This window comes from Urocampus carinirostris, chromosome 2 (genome assembly GCF_059441175.1).
Source record: "Urocampus carinirostris isolate Australia breed hairy pipefish chromosome 2, RoL_Ucar_1.0, whole genome shotgun sequence".
Taxonomy (NCBI): Eukaryota; Metazoa; Chordata; class Actinopteri; order Syngnathiformes; family Syngnathidae; genus Urocampus; species Urocampus carinirostris.
Window position 1 is genome coordinate 21515750 of NC_142350.1, and position 24052 is coordinate 21539801.

Genomic DNA, 24052 nt, shown 5'->3' on the forward strand with positions numbered 1-24052 from the left:
AAATGTTTGATTCAATACTGTCTTATGAGTTGAATGTTTTATTAATTGAATTATTGGGCGTCAATAATGATCAAGTCTATAGACATACTCGGGGACATTGAATAATAAATATCAACAAATCATTTAAACCTTTTTGAGGGTTTACACATATGTTTTATAGATCATTTGGACAGATTTATACAGATACATTGTGTGGCTTTCAAATAAACGAACTTTAATTCAGAAATGATTCTGCACTACGTCCCCAGAACAGAAGTGGCGCAGTCTTCACTTAGGCTCACATGAATTGTATTAAGGATGACGTACTTCCGGGGAAGTCAGAATACGAGAACGACAAAAGAGAAAACTGGTCTGCTAAAACTCGAAGGTAAACCTGTCAAACTCTGACTTGGTTCAACATTCATATACAAACGAATTATTTTCCCGGTTCAATAATGCGTATCGATTACGAAATAACAACATGGCAACCGTTCCCACCTTGTTCGACGATTATTCATGTTTTAGCGTGGTTGGCTAACGAAGTGAGCTAACGAAGTTAGCACTTTCGTAAGGTGGTCCCCAAATAGTTTGATGATTAAATATTTTTTGTGACTAAATTGAATTCACTGAATGTGTTACAATTGTAAAATTTTTGTATCTTTTACTACGTTCATATTGGGAATTCTTACTAAACAATGCTTAAACTCGCGTGTAGCCACCGTGCTAAGTTAAGCTACAAATGTTTTATTTTTTGGGTCAAATTTCACTCACGAGTAAATGGATACTTTTAATTTACTAATCAGCATTATAATGAATGCATAATCATTAAATAAATGTTATTAGATATAAATATTTTAATAAACGGTTAATTTCCGTAGTTCATATTCGAGGCTTGGGTGTAAAAGCGCGTTGGGATAGCCATTTTGCAATTTATACATTAAACAGAAGGTCATCTATAACAGTCTGTTGCCTGTAAAAAATAAAGGAAATATTAAATTAAGAAGTTTGGAAGGATGTATTTTGATAAATGAGTTTTACAAAGTTCTGCTCTGTTCCTCCCACTCCATCAGTTAAGGAGTTTTCAGACAGCGGACGAAAGTACATACAGTACAGAGTTTGGAAGAAAATGGGGATTGATAGTCTGACAGTTTTGTTGCATTAAACTCAATTGTGACAGTTTCTTTGAGAGTAAAACCATCAAGAATATATGAAGTCTGTTAAATCCTGTATTATTACGTATATTAATTTAGTGAAAGTGGATACATAATTGAGTTATTTATTTGGTAAACGAAATGCAATGGTTTTTACATGCAGTCTGTTAATGATAACAAGTGGCATATTAATTAATTAATTTAAAGTTATGTATGGCTAAACCCTGACGACTTTACTCACTGGTACAAACAGCACAATGGCCAGTGTCACAGTAGGAAACATTTTACGGGAGCCAATCGATACTTTTTGTGCACAGAAAGATCGCATTCCATTGGAGGGTTAAATAGATGATTGTTAATTAATTGTTGAGAAAGTTGATGAAAAGCTCTAGCAGCAGGCAAAAATATGCAGTTCAAAATGTAAAAGTGATAAACCTCTTGTTTTCATCACCATTTTAAACAAGATACAGGTTTAACATTCTTAATGCAATATAAGGTAAGATGTGATTTACCTTCTACTGATTAACCAAACTTTACGTGACTTGTAAAATTTGATTTTTTAATTGTTACTAGCTTTTATTAATCTAAACTTAGCTTCATGCTTTGTTAGCCCAGCTAGATTATGTTCACTCAAGTACAATAACAAGCCATTGAACTCCCAGTAAACAAAGTGACGTGATGAGCAAAGCAGCCAAAGGCAAACGTTAGCTAATGTCTGCCTATCATTAGAGATGTTGGCGTTATAAATATGTTTATATTTATCTCCAGCAAAGTTTCAAACATGTTGCCTCAAGTACTATGTTGACTTACCTGACTGTTCACAAATTCCTTTGTCCGGGCACCACTTCCTGTGGTGTCTCATAGGCAAGTACACGCATAGATATCCTTATTAACTTTATCCACATTGAATCAGTGCTGTGGAGGACCGCATAATTATTCAAAGCAGACACGATTTAGATATGGCTTGGAAAGGCGTAAAAAAGACATCCCATCACCCAGCCTCTCGGGATTACTTCTATCTGATTTGCATGTGCCCCATGCACACAGTTTGACCAATATAAAGTTTAAAATGAAAGAAAAACGAAAACTGACAAACTTGCATATCAATAGACATGGTAGCAGAGAATGTCGGACCGTATTAGCTCGGCTACGCTTACTGTGATTGTTTCATCCCGTTTGGAGGCAGGGCTTAGCGGTAAGTCAATTGGCTGGGGTGGACAAGACTGATATTGTAAAAAGGATGGGTTGATTGGTGTTTTACGTTGCATTCTCAGTTTGCATGTGAGGGCCATGGCTCGCGGGCAGCAAAAGATTCAGTCTCAGCAGAAGAACGCCAAGAAGGCCGCTGATAAGAAGAAGGGACAGGCAGCTGACCAGAAGACTGCAGCTAAGGTGGCGCTGGTCCACACCTGTCCTGTCTGCAGGGTAAGACCATTCTTGTTTATTTGTACAGCCCTCAATAACAAAATGTCTCAACTCAAAGGGCTTTACAGACCTGCATTACACCATCATGAGCATTATTATGTACACACATACCACAGAAAAGCTTTTATATGTGTTGCGTGATCTGTTTTGGGCTTCATTATTAATCCAAATTATTTTTTCCCCCAATATAGAAACATTCAATGAGAGCCAAACTTGTCAGCTAGCTAAGAAGTTTCCACTGTCCGGTTAAAAAAAAAAACTACATAAGTAGTTCTGATCGCGTTATGTGTAATGTGCGGGGTTTGTACGGGCGTTTGAAGTCTTTGCTTGATTTCTAATGCATCTTTCAAGGTATGAAAAGTGCTTGAATTTTAGAAGAAGGGCTTATAAGTGCTTGAAATTGTTACCATGTTCCCCAGGTTAGGTGTTCAAACAAGGGTTTTAAACTTATATCATGGTTCCAAATAAGGATTGGGACTAGAGTTGGAAACTAAGGTTTAGTTTTCTCAATGGGGTATTAGTTAGAGTTGGATGTAGGTTTAATAACAAGAGTTCCATATTGAGGTTGTAAAATTAATGTAGGGTTCCAAAATGTGTTTAGAGCTACGGTTACCATTCAAAACGGGGACTAGTTTGAGCTGCATATTAGGGTTCTAACCTGAATCTAACCCTCCATTGTAGGGTTACACAATGGGTTTAGGATAAGGGTTACAGTCTGAGACGTGGTTTGTGCTCTAAGTTAGGATTTTACACTGATTGTAGGGTTTTGAAATAAGCTTAGAGATAGTTAGTTTTTAAACTAAGGTTTAGGCTCCCTTTCATTTGATTGGCTCTGGATTTCTTCTTTGAATGGTTTTGGAAAAAATAGCTTTAACCATTAGCAAAATATGTACTCTATAACTCCAGCTTTACTAAAAAGTGTTTAATCCCTGGAAACCAAGAAATGGGCTTATTAGCACTGGTAAAACAGTAGATAAAAACAAATATGATGTACATTCAATGGTCAACCACAAAGTCTGACAATTTTCAGCAGTTTGACATCAAACTGTTTTTACAACTGACGTTTGTCGTTTTCTGAATATATGAATATAATAATGATCATATGTTTATCTCAACATGAGGGGCAGATTCTTATCCATATCATATCATTGTCTCTATTCTAACTTTGTTGTCATCTTTTGGTGTTGTGTGCATTTTTAGACCCAAATGCCAGATCCAAAGACCTTCAAGCAACACTTTGAGAGCAAACACCCCAAGTCTCCGATGCCTCCTGAGCTGGCCGACGTTCAGGCTTGAAGGTGTGCAGTGAAGCCGTTTGTACGTCTGGTTAGAGGTAAGAGCAAGCTCAAACTGTTTTATTTGTGAGGGTTGGCGTTCTCTTTTTTTTAGGGGACAGTGTGTAATATTACTTGCTTGTTTGCCTTAGACAGTCGTACCATCTAGTGGTTAAATATTACACACTGGGGCTTTTAGTATTGACAATTGAGATAAAATCAGAGAAGAACTTGACTCAGACTAAAGATCTTGTTTTTGCAGAAGGTACAAAGTGATATGGATGGAAAAACACTGGGAACTGCCCATCTAACAATGGAGGTGATGGTGAGAAGAGAAGACGTTCAGGAGCATTCTTTTAAAAAATATATTTATTGTATACAAAGAACAATTTTACAAAGTGTCAAGATTGTGTCAAAGAGTAATAACGACTGCATACACTCTAGTAATTTTCCTAATGTTGGAATCTAGTACACAATGTATGTGCTTTGCGTGATATTAGCATTGTATTTGTTTAACCTAGACTACTTACAAGTTTGCTTAATGGTTTTGATTGTATCAAGATTTACTGAGGTTCCCTCGTGCGTGTAGCGGAGATGAATGATAATCTGACCGTGCAGTTCACATATTTCGTGACTTAATATATAATAATAAGACAATATCTAGTTGTAACTTGCCAGGCATTTATACGGCTAATTGTTTAATCTTTAAGTAACTTGCAAAGAATGCAGTTACATTAACGGTGAGACTGTATTCTTATAGTTATGTGAAAAATATTACAATTTATCACTCATCTTTGTTCCCAAACCAAGGGTCGTATGACGACGAGGTATATCGAGTTTGAATCCTGATACAACCAAAACCTATGTTGTTGTTTTGGAGACCACTGCATCTTTTTCAATTGACATGTCGTTTCAAAATGTTGAAATCTTTTTGCCTAGGCTATTAACTAGAAATGAATCAAAATATTAGCATTGGTTTTCAAAGTACTGCAGTATCGCATGTTTCTTGTAATAAAATCATACTTGCTTCAGTTTCTTGTGCCTTTTATAAGCAGCCGCAGGTCTTGACCACCATGTTACGATGCTTCTTAAGGATGACGTTGTTATTATCGTCGTAGAAGAGCACTGATATGGGGCTCAGCTTGGTGGGCGCGCAGCAGGCTTTGGGGACCTCATCAGGCTTCAGCAAGTGAACCTACCAAGTACAAATATATAGCTTGTTGAAAGTGTCCAAATAATTGTAAATTATGAATACGACCTGTTAACAATTTAGAACAAACATCCTTCACGCTATACTGTAACATGCTCCAGATTGCCAGCATCCACAATCACACTACTACAGGCAAAAACAAACGCTTGTGTGGAAGAACATTTGAAACGTTTACATATCAGAAACAGTCCGTCAACCTCAGCCAATTAGTTCCCTCAAAGCCCCAGCGTCTAATAATATTTGGCACCGTAGGTAGGGATTCTACTATGTAAAAAATACTTATTTCCTGGCAATGGTTTTCAAATAGTAGTTAAGGGATTCAAATCAATATTTTCTTTTACCATTAGGAGGCACTGTCCCTTTTTTGCTTGCAAATGTAGGCCTTACCAACACTAAACGGCCGATTATATTGTCTGCTAATAGTGACCAAATACAGTCGAGTTTGGAAATGACCCAAACTGTTTCAAATAAGGGCAGAACACAAGTTGACAGGTATGCAATCTCCTTCACTCTACACCATCATAAACTCATTAAAATACTATATTTTATTAACCTTAAATCACTATGTATGGGTTCACTTTGATGCTTGAGAGAATTGGAACAAACCAATTTGTAGCTTTTTCGTATCAGAAAATAGCAACCGTTACACGAGAAATTTAGAACCAATCTCACCCTATAAGAGGGTGGGGGATGTATTGAATTCCTAGCCGAGATTTGGTTAGTTATACAGTTATTGACCCTTATCATGCAGACATGACAAGGAAAAAGTCATTTGAGAGTTGAATTTAATATTTGTAAGCAAAATGTAGGACATTTTCAATGTCTTCATTTACAGGTATCAAATTTAAGACTTATTCAATTCATTATAAAAATACTGCCTTAATTGGCATTGAACCATAAAACACAGATTTAGAAATTGTACTGGGGACAGTCGATAACTACGTTTTTGTTTTTTCCCAAGCATGTGGTTTAAAAATTAATCATAAGGCAGTGTTTGGACAGAAATGCAATTCATAGAAAATGGTCTAAAATTGCTTCTAATTCAGGTGGTGCTTTTTGGGTCTGCTCAGTCTTAAATTTAATTTCTAAAGCCATTGACAAAGTCTTGAATTTACTATGACTTAAGCTGTAGGAACCCTGAATGAAATAAGCTCATATGAAAGGTACCAGTGTAAATGAGCACCGGTACTTACCACTTGCTGGATGAGGGCGTGATTAGTGGCATTCATGCAAGCGCCCAACGGGTAAAAACACTCGCCGGCGCAGTAGTACGCCGAGTAGCCAGTGGGCGCTAGAACCCAGTCCTGGACAAAAATAAGACTTTCCTCAAAACCATAGAACTCCAGTTGGCGCACCAAAATATGGAACGATGCTGACCTTCCATCCGAGGTCACTGAAGCTGACGTACAGTTCGTGTTTTTTGCACGGCTGTCCGCCGCCGTTGACGGGACTTCGATCTGAGTGCGAAAGATGGATTAGAAACCCCACGGGCTTGTCATTAAACAGAGCATAACAAACCCAACTGTGGATGCTGGGGACGGGCAGGTCATATTTGGCCTTCTTCCTGCGGGGGTGCGTCTTGACGGCCCGCGGGGGGCGACACGGGATTTGGTTCTCCCTGAAGAAGGTCACCATGAAGGGCTGCTTGGAGCGAGGACCTCTGCGGCCCACCAGCCCGATCCAGGCGGCTGAGAGCGAGCGGTCTGCAAGCGGAGTAACAGTCGTGTGGGACTTCACCAGGGGGTCTCCAACCTTTTTCGGGCCTCGAGCTACTTTTTGTTAGCACAAAGGGCACCCAGTTTGATAAAAACTAAAAGGGGCCTAGATACCCATCTAAATTGCAAGATAGAAAGCTAAAAACAAAGCTTGATAGCTTGCTAACTAGAAAAAAGGTCAAATGTTAGATAGCTAGCTTAAAAGGTAGCCAGATATCTAGCTAAAACATTTTTTGCTCATTGAAGCCCATAAATTGGAATTTAGTTATTTGTATATACATTCAAATAAATAAGTTAGTGCATGAATCGATTCTCAAAAATGCTTTAACATATTTATCAGTACCATTAATGAATGAAATGTATTGGGTTTTTTTTGTCAATAAAATGGTAAATGGTCTGCATTTATATAGCGCTTTTCAAGTCAATGAAGACCTCCCAAATTGTTTTACAATGTGCTTCACACTTACCCATTCAAACACACACCAATAGGGAGTCAGCCATGCAAGGCACCTACCAGCTTGTTTAGGGATTCAGTGTCTTGCCCAAGGACGCTTTGACATATAACACAGCCGGGAATCGAACCTGCGACATCTTGATTCCAAGACGAGCGCTCTACCTCCTGATCCAATGCCAGGTTCATTATCAATACCAAAAAGGCTACAAAAAAAAACATTAACCCTGTTCCTTGGTTGCACCAGGGTGGTAGTAAACGGACTATATTTGTATAGCGCGCTACCAGTCACCTTGGACCTCCAAAGTGCTTTGCAATGCACTTCACATTACCCATTTACACACACCGACTACCCTCATATCAAAGGCATTCGGGGTTCGGTGTTTGCCCGAGGACACTGGGAAATTTAACCCGGCGGCATCACACCTTCCTCAGTCTCCACGTAAAGCCGGATGCCCAGGTTGCTGCGGGGGTGCAGGAGCCAATGGTTGGATGCCGAGGTGACGTCGAAGGCAAGCCAGCCTTCTTGACCGGCCGGCACCGACTGCATGTCCAGCAGCACCAGCTCAGGCTCCCTGGAGACACCACACAAACACAGCACTTAAGTTTACAAATGTCAAATACAATACTGCCAATTTCTGGGACTTTTAGGGGCCTGAATCTCAGCTCGTTTTCTTAAATTCTCGCGACAAATAAGAACAAAGAGAGTTCATTTTCTCGTTTAACCATTTACTGAATGACCCGTTGTTTTTCAACCACTCTGACACACAGTGATTAATTGTACTACTGTGCTGGTGGGAAATGTTCAGTTTGTGTGCCTGTCCTGTCTAGTGACAGCTATATTCCTTTTGGATTTACTTTTACCGAAAATGCAACATCACCGACGAGTGGTGTGCCGCGGGACTTTTTCATGGATGAAATGTGCCTTGACTCAAAAAAGGTTAAAATAACTTTTTTTTTTACCACGACACAGAAGTCGTCTAACTTATCTAAAATAATGCCCAGTCTTATACTGCCAATGTAAGACCCAATGGTCTTTGCTAGCTAATGTGTGCAAGAGTGCTTTAAGACAGTTATACGCCAAGCAAGAATCAGTCACAGCAACCGAGCGATGGAGCTCAACTCTTCCATTATCTAAGAGGCCAAATCAAAGACTCATTTTCTTCCACTTTTTGGGGTGGGGTCGAGTTGCGGAGGAAGCAGCCTCAGAAGGGAAGCCCAGACCTCCCTGTACCTAGCCACTTTGTTTAGCTCATCCCACGGGATCCCAAGGTGTTCCAAGGCCAGCCTAAAGGCATAGTCTCTCCAGGGTGTCCTGGGTCAATCCAATAATAATAATAATAATTTCCTTGTATTGTCATTCTATGTAACAATGCACACAGAACGAAATGTCGATACACCTGACCCGTACAGTTAAACTGTAGCGAAGCCGATGCAGCCGCAGCCAAACAGGGCGCAGCCATTTTTAGTCGTTAGGTGAGCAAACCCCCCATTCCACCCCTTAATGCTGAGCGCCAAGCAGGGAGGCAATGAGTACCAATGTTGTAAGTCTTGGGTATGACTCGGCCGAGGCGCGAACCAGCGACCTCCCAGTCTCAAAGCGGGCGCCCTACCATCTAGGCTACCGAGCTGGTCTTGGACCTCCTGCCGGGAAGACATTCCCAAAACACCTCCGTGAGCAAATTGTCCAGGAGGCATTCCTTATCAGATGCCCGAGCCACTTCAACTGACTCCTCGTAATGCGGAGGTGAAAAAAAACACGAAAGGGATTAGTTTGTCAGAAATATTGAAAAAAACACATAAGGGCTTATTGTCTCAAAAATGTGGAAAAAAACTTGTGACGGGCTAGAATGTAAAAATAAAACGTGTATGGGGATAGTATGTCGAAAATAACATGTAAATGGCGAGTATGTCAAAAATATTGAAAAAACACATTAAGGGTTTGTATGTCGGAAAATAACTACAAAGCGTTATGTTAGTATGACAAAATTTCTGAAAAAAAATTGCAATGGGTTGGGATGTCATAAATTCTTGAAAAAAAAACACGTAAGGGTTACTATGTTGACAATTACAATAAAATATGACAAAAACATGTAAGGGGTTGTCAGTATGTTGAAAATAACACGGAAGTGGTGAGTATGTCAAAAATATTAAAAACAACATGTTAAGGGTTTGTACGTCGGGAAAAAACAAAGAGCTTAGGTTAGTATGACAAAAATGCTGGAAAAAAAAATCGCAATGGGTTGGTTCCTCGAAAATTTTTTTGAAAAAAGCCGTAAATGGTTTAGTATGTCAAAAAATGTTGAGAAAAAACAAATTGTTAGTATGTGGAAAAAAACAAGGGGTTAGTATTTCAAAAATATTGAAAATAACACAAAGGGTTTGTATGTCGAAAAAATAAACATTAAAGGGGTAAGTTCTGGGGTCGGAACCTTTTTGACTCAAAGAGCCATAAAAGCAAAATATATTAATTTTATTCTGTGAAAGAGCCACACCATATATTATGAGACAAATTGACTAAATTGCTAAACCCGCGCCCCAGACAAAAGCTTAGTCCTCAGCATATTTGTTTTTGATGATTTGATAAAAATTATGAAAAGAAAATAATGCCAGAGCCCATGTCCCAAAATCAACAAACAGACCACATTAAACTTGTCTCTTTCTTGCAATTACTCAGGATCGGTTAAACTCATTTTGACCCTTTTTTTTTTTCATACATATTGGTTTCAAAACCAGATGCAAGCAGTTATTGTGTAAAAACGTCACAACATTCTGCAAACAGGGAGCCTGATGTGCTTAACCTTTGGCGCAGACGGCGTTGGCCGAGAGATGGGAGGGAGTGCTTGCCCTTTTTGCATAGCTCCCCCCATCCCTCTCATTCACCCAATCAAATAACTTTAAGTTCTCTTCCAGTGTTTTGGCGTATTTACACCTTGTTCTGTGGATTCATCATAAGGTATCTGAACACAGTATATAGTGAGCTTTTATATAAAGGATTCTTTAGCGTTGTACAGCCAAAACAAGTTTTTTTTGGTTTGTTTTTTGGGTGTGACACCTTGACTGTAAATTGTAGTGAAAAACGTGCCCTATATATACTGCGAAGTGCTGCTTTGTAAGTCAGCTTTGGTTTGGCTTTGTGTGTATCTGAACAGGATCAATGGCTCAAGTTTTGAACGAGATGGAGAAAATTTGCATGCAATCAAATTTTTCTCTGAGCCACAGGTACTCATAGAAAGAGACATAGGTTCAATAGGGGTTAGTTTGTCAAAAACACATAAGGGGTTACTATTTCAAAAGAGTGAAAAAACTTGAAAGGGGCTAGTATGTCAAAAAAACGCGTATGGGGATAGTATGTCAAAAATAATACGTAAGTGGTTTGTTTTTCAAAAATATTGGAAAAAAAAAACATAAGGGGTTTGTATGTCGGAGAAAACACGTAGGGGTTAGTAGCTCAAAAATGCTGGAAAAACTCGAAAGGTGTTAGTATATTAATTTTTTTTTTTAAAAATAAGCACGAAAGCAGTTAGTATGTCAAAAAATGTGTAAGGGGTTAAGTATGTTGTAAAGTTTGAAAAAATTTTAAGGGTTAGTACAGCGAAAATGAACACATAAGGTGTTACTATGTGGAAAAATCACATGAGGGATTAGTATGTCGAAAATAACACTTAAGTGATTATTAGTATGTCAAAAATGTTAAAAAACACTTAAAGGGTTTGTATGTCAAAAAATTGTGTGAGGGGTTGTCGTAAATTTGCAACTAAAATAAATGTCGACAAAAACACGCATGGGGTTATAGTATGTCGAAAGAAACACGTGAGGGGACTGTCGGGGTTAGTATCATTTGACTATGCTTATTTTTACTTTATATTTTTTACAATATCATGTTCGATAATGTTTTTCTTGTTAATAACTACATTTATCATTTTCTATTTTGAATATACTTTTTTCAATGAATATTTTTATTTTAACTTGTTTTTCTAGTCAAAATACATTTTCCCTATTCAAGGATACTTTTCTAATAGTATTTTTCTTTTTTCATGTTATTTTAACCTATCCGTCTGTGCATCCCTTTAAGACTTTGTCTTTAATGGCGTCACAAATAAACATGACTTGACTTCAACCTAGGTGAGATGATTATTTCAGTTTAAAAAATACAGAAACCGAAAAACATGAAGGCAGTGCCACGAATTATTTTTTTAGACATGTTCTTCAGTTGTGACTCGAGATCTTTTGATAAAAAATAATGTTCCTTGGATTTTAAAAACTGAAAAAAATACTGTACGCGCACAACCACCTGTTGGCGCCAGAGTACCGTGTTCGACGTGGGGTTGAAAGTACCTGAGTCGATTGTCCTTTTTGATCTCGTAGACGGAGATGTGCAGTGTTCTGTTGGCCCGCTGGCCGAGCGTCAACGCCTTGTAAATCCGGAACTCGGCGGCCGTCACCGTCTCCCCCTGGGGCAGAGGAGTCAAGTCGAAGCGGAACTCCTTCCAGTAGGGACGGGGATGAAGCAGGTCGCGCTCCTGCTCCACTGGGATAATAACACAACACATACGCTCAGGAAATGCTAAAAAAAAAAAAAAAAAAATGTATAGCAACATGCACTTGATGGTTACCGTATTTTCTGCAGTATAGGGCGCACCGGATTATAAGGCGCAACCCCAAAACCCGTCTTTTGTCCTATTTTTCATGCATAAGGCAGTAGAAGTCGCTACAGTAGGAACGTCAGCAAAACTTTCAGATGGGTCAGTCACTTTATGAACCCCTTAATTGCCCGACAGCTCGTTATGTACATATACGATGTCTCCAGTCACTGAAATACGTCATGCCACATATGATTGGAAAGCTACCAAGCTCGGGATTCAAGAGATGACCATTTCACCAGATGATGGCAGTAGAGCCCTTTGGCCACCTTGCCCTTGGGCATTGGCACCACCAGCTGGTGTAGTGGTATGAAGACTCAACAAAAAAAGACTACTTAGCATACAATTGACTTCACCGTACTGGAGAGTAAAATACCAAAACCCTGGAAAATATATTTACATTCACCAAGATTATGAGTTATCATAACCAGTGAGACATTGTCCTGTGTGCCACAGTATATTTACATTTTTACCAAAATGTACAGTATGCAATTATTCAGCGTACAGTGGAACCTCGGTTCTCCACCATAATCCCTGTTCGAAAACCGATTTGTTCGATCACCGAAATCATTTTTCCCATTAAAAATAATGTAAATCGTTTTAATCCGTTCCAACAACCTGAATGTTTACCTTGAATGTTTAACGTAAACATAAAGCTAACCCAAGCTAATCGTACGTTCGCGTTATCGTAGTCTTCCGTACGAGAGATTACGCTAACATGAACGAGTAAAAATTTTAAAAAAGGATAAAGAAAAGAATTATGAATAGGATTTTCTTACCTTTGTGGTTCACAGCTTCCTTATTCTTTAGTATCGTACTGATTGTAGATTTAGCCATGCTGTATTTCCTAGCAAGATCAGACACTCGCACACCTCCTTCATATTTTGCTATTATTTCTTTCTTAAATGCCATAGTTGTACGCACTACTTTTCTTTTTTCACCTGTAGCAACTTCGCTGCTTGCACTGACTTTCTTTTGAGGCATAATAAGCGGCTAAAACACCCGTACGCCGCTCAGCATCGCACCCTAGCGTATACACTCACGCATCACTGGCGTTCGAACTCCGATTTATGGACCGAACAGCGAAGCAAAAATTTCTCGAAATTTTTGGTCGGACTCCGATTTGTTCGAACTGAGAGGCGTTCGAAAGCCGAGGTTCCACTGTATTTGCTTTCTTCTACGGCTCAGCCAAATCTACCATTCATCTGTCAGTAGATGGCAGCAAATTACATGATGTTTTCATTGTTTATATACTGATGATCTGCTCAGTGTACTTAATTTTTTTTTAATTGTTTAAGACTACACTATAAAAAACAAAAATAATTTAAATAAAGTAAAAAAAATCGTGCACATACATTTGCTGATTTTCATAAAAATAAAAACATTTTTATGACTCCCTATTGGTCTGTGAGAATGGGTAAGTGTGAAGCACATTGTAAAGCGCACTGGGATGTTTTCATTGACTTGAAAAACGCTATGTAAACGCAGACCATTTACCATTTATTTTAAAGATGAGGTGCTGCCTTTGAAAGCTTAAGGCTGCAATCAATACTAAGCCAGGAGATGGCAGAAGAGTAACATGATTTGCCTTCATTTCTTAGACGCACTCCTATTTTCTCATGTTTTGGGGGGTTTGTTCTTCCCTGAACAGTCCTGATACAAGTAAAAAAAGAGCAGATTGGTGCGATGGATAATAAAGCAGAAGGGCTCATTGCACTCAGTTGAGGCATTGTTAACACATACTTAAAAAATATATTAAAAGTTAAACTTTTAAGGAACACATCAAACGACGTAGCCCACCTTTAAGTATTCTGTTTGCCATTTTTTCCCAGAAAAAAATGAAAATATAGTAAATTTTAAAAAACGGGTTAAAAATATAGTAAAAACCCCATATTACAGAAACATGTTTTACCGAAATGAATTATTACTTTCTCGGCCACCGTGACCACAAAAAACGTGATACTTTCAACACAAAACTGGAGCCGCGAATAAATGTTTAATATCATTTTGCCAGAGCGTTTGCCTTGCGAATTTGGTATGCTCAAAAAGGTTGGGAAACGCTGCACAGCACAATGCCATTTTCGACATTTAAAAGTTACTTTTCAAAGCTCTCTCTCCATGATAGAAAAATCCCCCTAAAAATGTAAATAACGGCTACCTGTGTGACACACTGGTGAACATGTCCCCGGAACCGGGTACTTTAATCCAGTGCAGCTGCGTACCAACGAGCTAACGAATACGAGAAAGGATTCACTTCCGGCAAAGGCGGGGTTGAAACGACACGCCCATTTTAAATTAACCGCGTTCTGCCTAGCCCAGACGTGTTACCTTGAACTAATATCTCAGCGATTTTTATTTTCTTTCTTATCAAGTCAAGATGGCAACACTAAAACTCTGAATTATTGCAAACGAAACTTTTCTCCATAACATATAACGATAGCCGGCCGGAAAAAGTTCAGTGCATGATTACCGTCGCCCACCACCACCATGCTAAAACCCTACCACAGAAAAACGCACCACGCTTCGAATCTACATCAGAAAACATTATTTTGAAGCCTTGAAAGTCAAATAAGACTAAATCCAAACGAAAATTGGTGGTACTCTCCCGTAGGAAATCGCTAACGGCCCAGTGCGCATGCGCGCTAGACATGACAGAACGTCCTCCACAAAGTGGGACGTTTCGGCAGAACACTGACTAAAAACAGATGTGTTGTAGTTATTATATTTGTATTATTAAATTGTTATTATTATAATCAATATCCTTGCAAAAGTCATGACAACGAGAAAGTAAAGCAACTCACCAACACTAATGTTTAATGCGTTAGACTTCCGTTCGACTCCCCTTAAAACACATCTACCGTTTTTTCCCCCTCAAATTTCAACTTTTGTGCGGACTTGAGAAGAGTATTTTAGTCTACGAATGTTTTTTTTTAACCGGGACTAAACCTTTATGCGTCCAAAGATCCCATTCAATTTCTATTTTGCGTTTTTATACAAGGGTTTTTAATCATTATTCTGGAGAAATATTGTGATAACATCTACCACTTTCTACGGGGTTCGTATACCCTTTTCATAACCAAATTCAAGCACTTTTAAGGCCTTTCAAAGCCAATGTTCCAATTTCTTCGGTACCACTAAAAAAATAAATCCAGTGTGAATTATATATTCTGCAGAGCCACCAAAATTTTCTGAGATTTACATATGCGATTTTTAATCCAGCGTGTGCATTTATCATGACATATGAGTTTTAGATCATGAGTAAATCGTAAATATGTTTGTTTTTGAGACAAATCTCCTATAAAAAGGACAGCACACTTACACTTTCAGTTGCAGGAAGTTCTTCCCATTAAATTTACACTTGCATAATTTTTTGCATGGCCCATAATAAATGCCCATATCTGACGCGTAATCCTTGCACAAATACACATTTTATAGTGCCCTGTTGTATGCAATTGTCCTCCCGGGCACACCCAGTAAGGAGCAATGAAGCTTCATGGGACAATACCGAACAAACAAATAGCTGTGTCAGTTAATCACCGGGGAAAGAGAAATGCAATGGCAAAACGAAGCAACCAGATAGCAGCGTCAATGTCATTTTCAAGAAGAGTTGTTTAGAGGCATGGCGACAATTTGAAACATTTACAAGCACTTCACAACACAATATTAAAACACAAACACAACAAACTTCAAGCATTTTCAAGGATTTCAAGAACCTGTACGAACCATTTTTAATGTCAAAAAGTTGGCATGAATGCTACGCGTGCGTGTTACTTAACATGTTAACACTACAAACACAATAGCTGGTAGTACATTCCTACAATCAAACAAATACTAGAATGTACCTTTTTGATCATTTTCAGGTATTTTTTGTTGTTTAGGCGTTTTCCCAATGTTTTGGCAGTTGTTGGTTGGGTCACTTTTCTGGTTGTCTTTTACTTTTAATTTTTTGTGTTTTGGGTTGTTTTTCAGGTCAATTTTCAGTTTTTTTTTTTCATGTTTCAGGTTTTTTTTGTCCGTTATTTCAGTCTTTTTTATGATATAATTGTTTTGAATTGGGACGGTAATATACTTTCTCCTAAAGTGACGCTGAAATTATTACAGAAAAATACAATATTAATGTTGAATTAAGTTGAATCTGTCTCATTCATACAATATATTAGTTTGTGACATTAGGTTTATCAGCCGATGGCACTCCCAGGCTGTGCCACTGTAGGGCAAATGAGCCCAGCACAACAACCACTCGATTTTTCTTTCTGCCCTTTTCTTATGTTGGCTGCAGATTCAAAAGACCTTTCCCATTTTTCTTTTCAAAGACTCTCCTTTTAATTGTATTGTTGTTTATTAATTGCTGCTACTGAATGTTATTGCACTTATTTTTGTTGCACTATTGTTACAATGCACTATTCTTAACTGCATAATTTATCAGAACTTAGGCCAGTTCTTCTAAGCACTACTTATCCTGATAGTCTTTTCTCTTTTTTCTCTCTATATTACATCTTTTACCCTGGAGTGCCATGTTTAACCTCGTTGCATACAATGTTTCACAAAAACATGATATCGATGACAATAAATACAATTCAATTTGATGTTAAATAGTGACGGTAGGGTTTGGGTACTAGTGAGCATCAAGCTCCTCTGGCTCTTGACCCCCCCACCCCAAACACACAGCATAGCTGTAATTAAAGACACTTTGTGCAGCGCACCACAGCAGCTGCTGTGCACACACACGCCACTAATTGTAGGCCCGCCTTGTATCTTTTTCGTATTTTTAGCCTCGGCCACCGCATCTCGCTCGGCCCGGCCGGCGTGTGTCACGCGGGGCCTTTAATCCAGTGCAGCTGTGTGTTCCCTGGCACGGGCGCACGGTCACGCTCGGATGAGGTCACGAAACGCACCGATCCGGGCTGTTTACCTGCAGCCGGGCAGCGGCAGGTGAGAAGCTTTCGCAAAGAGACGGGAGGGTGCACACCCGCTGTTTGCACAACACGGTCACCCTGCACCATCAAACACTGTTTTTGCACGGCGTTGACTGATAAATTCCAGGGTGTACTTGCTACACCAAAACACTTGGAGGAAAAAAATGGAAAGCCTTCATTACATTGAGCTGGGGGTGGGTTTATACGACACTTGAAGAGTAAAACGCTTTCCCACCAAACTGTCCTCTTGCAGGAAGGAGTCAATCCTCAGGGGCATACTCCGATTTATGCTAGGGAAGATTGGCATCTGTACACACTCTGCTTTTGTGACATCGCGGATAAAATAACGAAATGTAACCTACTGTATATCTTCATTTCATGTTGTCTAGCGATGTTGCATGTTTTACAAATACGATGCAACCCTGATTGAAACGTTGAAGGCAGGTTGCATCGTTTGAGGCATCCTTAAAAGGTTGAAAATAGAATATGTTCTCATTAAGTACACCTTAGTTCAAACTTAGATAAATTATAACTTAATTTAATATGAATTAATGTAAAATAATGCCATCTACACCGTTTCACAGTAAAATTGCATTTTAATGTGTCTGTATCATGGTACGACTAACCTTTATTCACAAAATGACTAAAGGCATTTCACCGCAAAATATTTTCAGAAAAGGCAAAGATCAAAATAAGATAACAACAATGACTTTGGCGAGGAAAAACAAATCTGAAGGTTACAAAAGTCAGCAATTCGTAAGAAGTGTACAGGCTTCTGCTGTGAATGACTTCAGCACATCTGCAGCCACAGGATAGCACTAGTCTCTCACACTGCTCTGGTCCATTCTTCGTCCAGCCTCCTCTACACTTTGTTGATTGTCGTGGGTTTCTTGAGTTTGTCACCAAGAATTTTCCAGAAGTTCTCTATTGAGTTTAGATCAGGATTCTGGGCAGGTCAGGGCATTAAATCAATGTTTTTACCTCCAAGGAAATTCTTTACCCGTTTTGTTGGGTGACATGGAGCATGCATGAGTCCTGCATTAAGACTGCAGGCGGATAGAGCAAGGAACGCAAGTGGAGAACCATGCACTGTTAAAGAAAGTTTTGTTGCACATTTGGATTCACTGGGCCATATAGCTGTTATCGTGTGACTTTAAATCCTGACAAAAAAACAGATTTGGGTGGATCCTTAAATCTGATCAGCGTACATAAAAAACAACCGAAATTAGAGTAGATGAGTAGTCATTAAACTGAAATGAAAAAAATAATAGGGTTATTAAAACAAGATTAACCAAACTTGGAACTTCACTTTCAACACCTTAAACCAAGTAAGAGTGTTCTTTTAGTATAAAGTATACTAAATATTTTCTTGTCCATAGTTCAAATTAATTTTGACTCCGTTTTTTTCTATTCATTTTACCACTTATCAAACCTACAACTAGTCCATTAGCCTTTCTTCTTTCTAACAGCATAGATGCTACAGAAGTCACAGCATTGTGCACTCACCCAAGTTGACGAAGCTCATGACAGTGTCGGCCTCGCTCACGACCGTACCAAGCGGCGGCGTGCTGAAAGTGGGCACCACCGGCCGATGGGCGGCTGCCCGGCGGTCACCACCGCCGCCTCCCCTCAACCGGACCACGCTAGGTCGGATGACCTCGTTGGCGGAGGCCAGGTCATCCTCCCCTTCCATCGCCATGGCGTGGTATAGATCCAGCATGAAGAGCGGCGCAGAAGAAGGCGGCCTGAGCGGCGGATGGGGCCGGGGTCGACCCGGTAGACCGAGGATAGACAAGATCTCTTTCTGCATTTCTTTCTTTTCGCGGCCGCTCAGACGCCGGAAGCTGGAGTGCAGTGCCGTCTGGACCAGTGGCAAGAGGAGGACTAGCAACAGGAACAGGTTCTTTGGAAGGGGGCGAAGGATAACAGAAGTCATCTCGGTCATGGTTTGACTTCTCTGATATCCGTGTTTATTCCAGTGTAAGACCTCCAGAAACCTCCGGAAGTCCTGCCCTTCCAGAACACCTCGGTTTCCAATCCCTTCACTTACCCCAAAAACGTTTGAAGCAGATGTTTACTTTTTCTTGTCCAGATCCTCCTCCAGAAGGTGTCCGCATCCAGACCTTGTTCAGCTTTCTTTGGGTATCCCTCGTTTATCCAATCAACAACTCTCAATCCTGGGGTTCTCTTCAGTCTGAAAGTTTTTAGTAAAAAGTGGAGATACTACAGAGTCTTCCCAAAGATTCAACAATGTGTAACCAACAGAAGCAGAGACAATTTAGAATCCCCAACTAACTTCTCAGTCCTCAAAGTGAGGCAAGCTCAAACCAAACTTGAAAGAAATCTTTTGCAGAATAATAATGATGTTTCCATTTCAATAATCCCTCGTGCTCAAACGGTAAACTTCAGGTATTCTGGTTTGTCCTCGCTTACAACTTGTGTCTTCTTTGGATAGTTATGAGGGTTTCACTCTCGACTCTGGATGGTCCAGTAAAGAGTCTTCTTCAAAGAGGAAACAGCAAAAAAAAAAAAACCTCCACCCCCCTTTCTGTTTACGTCTCCAGACTTAACGCGGGTGTAAATCAGCATCCTCCTTTGAAGAGGCCAACTTTGAAAGGAGAGCAGGTGCCGAGGAGCTTGTGGTTGAAACCGGGGTGAGGCCGACTCATCTGGATTGACCTTCAAGAGGGGAAGACCTCACAGGAATCCACAGCAAATGTCTTTGCTCTTTTGGTGTTCCTGAAACGAAAAATATGAAAGGGCTGGCTTTTTTCCACACACCCCTTTGGGAGTGTGTGAGCGTCTAAGTCAAGTTTTCAAGTAAGAGGAGGGAGCGCTCCTCGTGTTCCGCCCACTTCAGCCCTTCCCCCTGCAAAGGAAAGAGTTGATCTTGCTCTTCTTAACTGCTTCCTTTTCCCTACATTTGTCCATCAACAGCATGTTTACTTTGTACCAAATATGGTTGACACTAGAACTACTGTGTTAACATAAGGGCGGTCATTTCTTGAGGAAAACACTTTGAAGTGGGACATTTAGGCTGATGCTGCCTAAAACTTGTCTGGCATTAATTGCACAGGGAAGGAGTGAGTCAAGCTTCACACTGCGGTTCCGTGTGTGTCTTTAAAGATGACGACAGACGTCCAGCAGGAATGACCACCAATTTTGTGTGTGTGTCTCACAGATGGAGTAAATATTCACAAAGTTTGGAAAACACTTCCTCGCTGCTTGCTATCTGGGCGTGTCCTTATCTTAAGGCGAGAATTACTCAGAAATGTCCGGCCTGAGGCATCACAGTGTAGGAGCAGTTTGCAATTCTGACTGTCGTGGTCAGAGTTCCTGCTCTTCCCAGGTAGTCTGGGGGTCAACCTGGATTGCAAAAACTCCAATGTTAGGTGTCAGCAAAATTCTTAAGGGGCATTGTGTATAATACAGCATAGGGTTCTCCAACCTTTTTCAAACGTCAAGCTACTTTTTGTTATTAATTATCGCAAAGGGCACCTGGTCTGATATGGATTTCTTAAAAAGCAACTAAAATAGATGGCTTGCTAAATAGCTAAAATGTAGCTTTATAGTTAGCTGGAAAGGTAAACAGGTAAAAAAAAAACATAGCTAGCTATAAAGCAGGCCAAAATTTAGCTTGATAACTAGAAAAAAAGATAAAATGTTAGCTCCACAAAATTGAGCCAGCTAGACAGCTTGTTAAATAGCTAGAATGTAGGAAAATGGCTACTTAAGAAAAACGTCACCTTTTTTTGCTCATTCGCTTTATAAAACTTAAATTTGGGAATTTAGTTTGTTATATTTCCTGTAAAATGAAAGCAATAAAAAATGAATAGATATATATATGTGTTTAATACATGAATAGATTCTCATTATACTCTTACTGAAAAATAATAATAATAATAATAATAATTTCTTTGTATTGTCATTCTGTGTAACAATGTACACAGAACGAAATGTCGATTGCACCTGACCCGTTGTAGCGAGCCGATGCAGCCGCAGCCAACAGAGGGCGCCGCCGACCACTTTTTAAGTCTTAGGAATGACTCGGCCGGGGCGCGAACCACCGACCTCCCAGTCTCAAAGCGGGCGCCTTACCATCTAGGCTACTGAGCTGGTATAAATGATTGTCAATACTGGACTAGATTTTCTTTTCTATAAAGCCCATTAAATGGTATTTGAATTTCTAAAATACCAACTTATCCTGTTATTACTATGTTGTTACCAGGTTAATTATTAAGAAATTAGAGTTAAATAAAAAACTTTTCACAATGACCCAGGACTGGTTAGCTGCTTTCAGAACAGGTCCACGGGCACCTCAGCTGTCTTTAAGGGGCAACCTGGTGCCCGCTGGCACCACATTGGAGACCCCAGATACAACATTCTACCTCCTAAGCTACTGCCGCCACATTAATAATAACCATTTATATTGAATACAACCTCGTAAAAATTATTGTAACAATAGAATGATAAGATCAGTTGCTATTTTAGACATATATTTTAAACTGGTAGCCCTTTGGGCTAATCCGTGAGCAAAAAGTAGTTTTCAGGTTCAATAAGGTTGGCGATCCCTGTACTAGTGGTTGAAATAAAACTCTCATTATAAAAAAACTTTTGATTTGAATAGTGGGCAAAAAAGCATGAAATATCTCATATTTGTTTTTGAAACTATAGAGAAGTTTGCCTTTATTTTACATAACAAAAGCCTCACCTAGAGAAAGCAGATATAATTGACGCTAATGGTTCCGGATACCTAAACTGCCAGAGTTGCAGGGGCACCACTTCCTATGGTGTGTTTTGGGCAAGTACTGCTTGGTGGCACCCATCCATCTCCAGGCTGTTTTTTGGGTAGCGGTTTGCTCCCTCTCGTGAATCAGATAGTACTGGTTTCCATGTAGCAGGATAAGCGTTTCAATCTGACTCAGATCCAGCACCTTGATCATCTGGTCACTGTTGATTTTTGGTGTAAAGCGTCACTCCGCTCTTCAGAGAAGAGCCAGATCTGAGCATTAACAAGTAGCGATGTGTAAAATATGGTAGTAGATTTAAAAAAAAAAATACTAACATCAAAGTTGTCATATTTTTGGTTGCAGGGGGTCAGGAATTGCATTATTATTTTAAATAGTTGAGCCTGAGACTGGGAGGTCGGTGGTTCGCGCCCTGGCCGAGTCATTCCTAAGACTTAAAAAGTGGTCGGCGGCGCCCTCTGTTGGCTGCGGCTGCATCGGCTCGCTACAACGGGTCAGGTGCAATCGACATTTCGTTCTGTGTACATTGTTACACAGAATGACAATACAAGGAAATTATTATTATTATTTATTATTAAAATAAGATGGAAACCATTGATGTTCTCATTAAAATGAATTGCTCTGAGAAGGAACTTAATTCAAAAGAGCCCCTTGCCGTGTTGGTAAATATGAGACGCAGACTAGTTGCGCGCGCATTGTTGAGGCACAAAGGCTGTAGACATGTCAGTTTATAGCAGCCAATTGAATAAAGGATTGTGGATCATAGATAATGGGTTTGTACCCCTTGTTTTTGGGCTAATTCAAGCCCTTTTGAAGGTCTTTCAAAGCCAATATTCAATATTTCCTGTACCATTAAAGAAATCCCATGCTGATCAAAAGAACGGAAGCCTCAACCTTAGTTTCAAACCCTAACTCAATCCCCAACCTAATTTTGGAACCCTAAAATTCGTTTAAAACCCTAATTTCTAGCCCTCACCCTAGCCCTACACCTAACCCTAGCTGTAAACCTGTTTCAAACTGTAACCCTAGCCCTAAATAAATTTTGAAACCCAACATTCAGTTTAGAACCTTAATATTGATCTTAGACTATAATTCCTAACCCAAAACCTACACCTAATCCCAGCTTCTTACCCTAGCCCTGTTTTCAACTGTAACCCTAACGCGGAACCTATTTTGGGACCCTGCATTCAATTTAGAACCCTAATTGGAGCTCAAACTAATCCAGGGGTGGCGAACCCGGTTCCCGAGAACCGCATGTCCTGCATGTTTTGAAGGTTTCTCTGCTCCAACACAGGTGATGCATATTTTCAGCTTGTTAGCAAGCTGTGTGAGAGCTTGATCAAGATCCGGGCGATCTGAATCACCTGTAATGGAGCAGAGAAACTCCAAACACATGCAGGACATCCGGCTGTCGGGGACCAGGTTGTCCACCCCTGTTCTTGTTTCTAACTCAAAACGTACACCTAACCCTAGCTGTAACCCCAGCTCTATTTCAAACCGTTACCCTCACTCTAAACCAATTTTGGAACTCTACATTCAATTAGAAACCCTAATACGGAGCTAAAACTCTAGTTCTCACCCAAAACCAACACCTAGGTCTAGCTGTAACCCAAGCCATAACCCGGTTTCAAATCCTAAATTTAGATTAATACCCTAATAAGGAGACTAAACCCTAGTTTATTACTCTAGCCACGAACCTTTTTTGGAAATATAAGTTTCAAACCCTTATTTGAACACCGAACCTCGGAAACATGAAAACAATTCCAAACATTTACCAGGGCTTCATCTAAAATTCAAGGACTTTTCAAATCTTGAAAACACAATATTAAAACGTAAGCATTTCCAAGGATTTCAAGCACCCGTACGAACCCTGTAGCTAGTATCATGTCATATAAGCACACTGTGCGCCAAGCAGCAAGATAGCGACTTTAATTTCAGTGATGAGAAGTCGACACAAAAATAAGTTATTTTGATCAGCGCTGCGTCTAGATTGTGCAAGCCACATTGCGGAGCTTTTGTATGACTTTTTTGCTTTGTATACGCCGGTCCTGTTGGTAGGGTCAATAATAGTAATAACGAGAATAAAGCAAGAATAATTATTATTTAATAAACAATAATATATCAGGCAGCACGGCGGAGCAGTGGTTAGCGCGTGTGCGGCACAATTCTTAGGTCATGAGATCGAACCTCCTTGTGTGGATTTTGCATGTTCTCCCCGTGTTCGCGTTGGTTTCCTCCCACAGACCAAAAACATGCATGTCAGGTTGATTGGCCGGTCCAAATTGTCCCTATGTGTGAATGAGCAAGTGGGTTGTCTGTCTCTGTGTGCCCTGCGACTGGCAGGCAAGCAGTTCAGGGTGTCCCTTGCCCACTGCCCCAAGATAGCTGGGATGGGCTCCAGCACCCCCCGCGACCCTTCTGAGTATAAGCGGTGCAGATAATGGATGGATGGATAACATCATTGCTTGCAAAACACTTAGCATTTCCCCGACACTTACCTAATGAGGCATTCTAAAAACGCAAGAAATATTATCTTGCTC

General features: G+C 39.8%; 2 protein-coding genes across 2 annotated transcripts; one reads left to right on the forward strand and one right to left on the reverse strand.

The window, feature by feature from the left end:
* The first annotated feature begins 251 nt into the window (after window positions 1–251).
* LOC148371329 (transcriptional regulator ZNF706) lies at window positions 252–4860 on the forward strand. The gene is made up of 4 exons (XM_088329355.1): window positions 252–367; window positions 2405–2555; window positions 3756–3888; window positions 4092–4860. Exons 1-3 carry the CDS (start codon window positions 282–284, stop codon window positions 3849–3851), a joined length of 333 nt encoding a protein of 110 aa, XP_088185481.1. The 5' UTR covers window positions 252–281; the 3' UTR covers window positions 3852–3888; window positions 4092–4860.
* Window positions 4181–19520, reverse strand: bmp8a (bone morphogenetic protein 8a). Its single transcript, XM_088329354.1, has 7 exons — window positions 18271–19520; window positions 11544–11736; window positions 7632–7780; window positions 6563–6742; window positions 6417–6496; window positions 6233–6343; window positions 4181–5024 (listed from the first exon to the last, which is right to left on the reverse strand). The coding sequence occupies exons 1-7, from the start codon at window positions 18707–18709 to the stop codon at window positions 4875–4877; spliced, it is 1302 nt and encodes a 433-aa protein (XP_088185480.1). The 5' UTR covers window positions 18710–19520; the 3' UTR covers window positions 4181–4874.
* Window positions 19521–24052: the final 4532 nt, after the last annotated feature.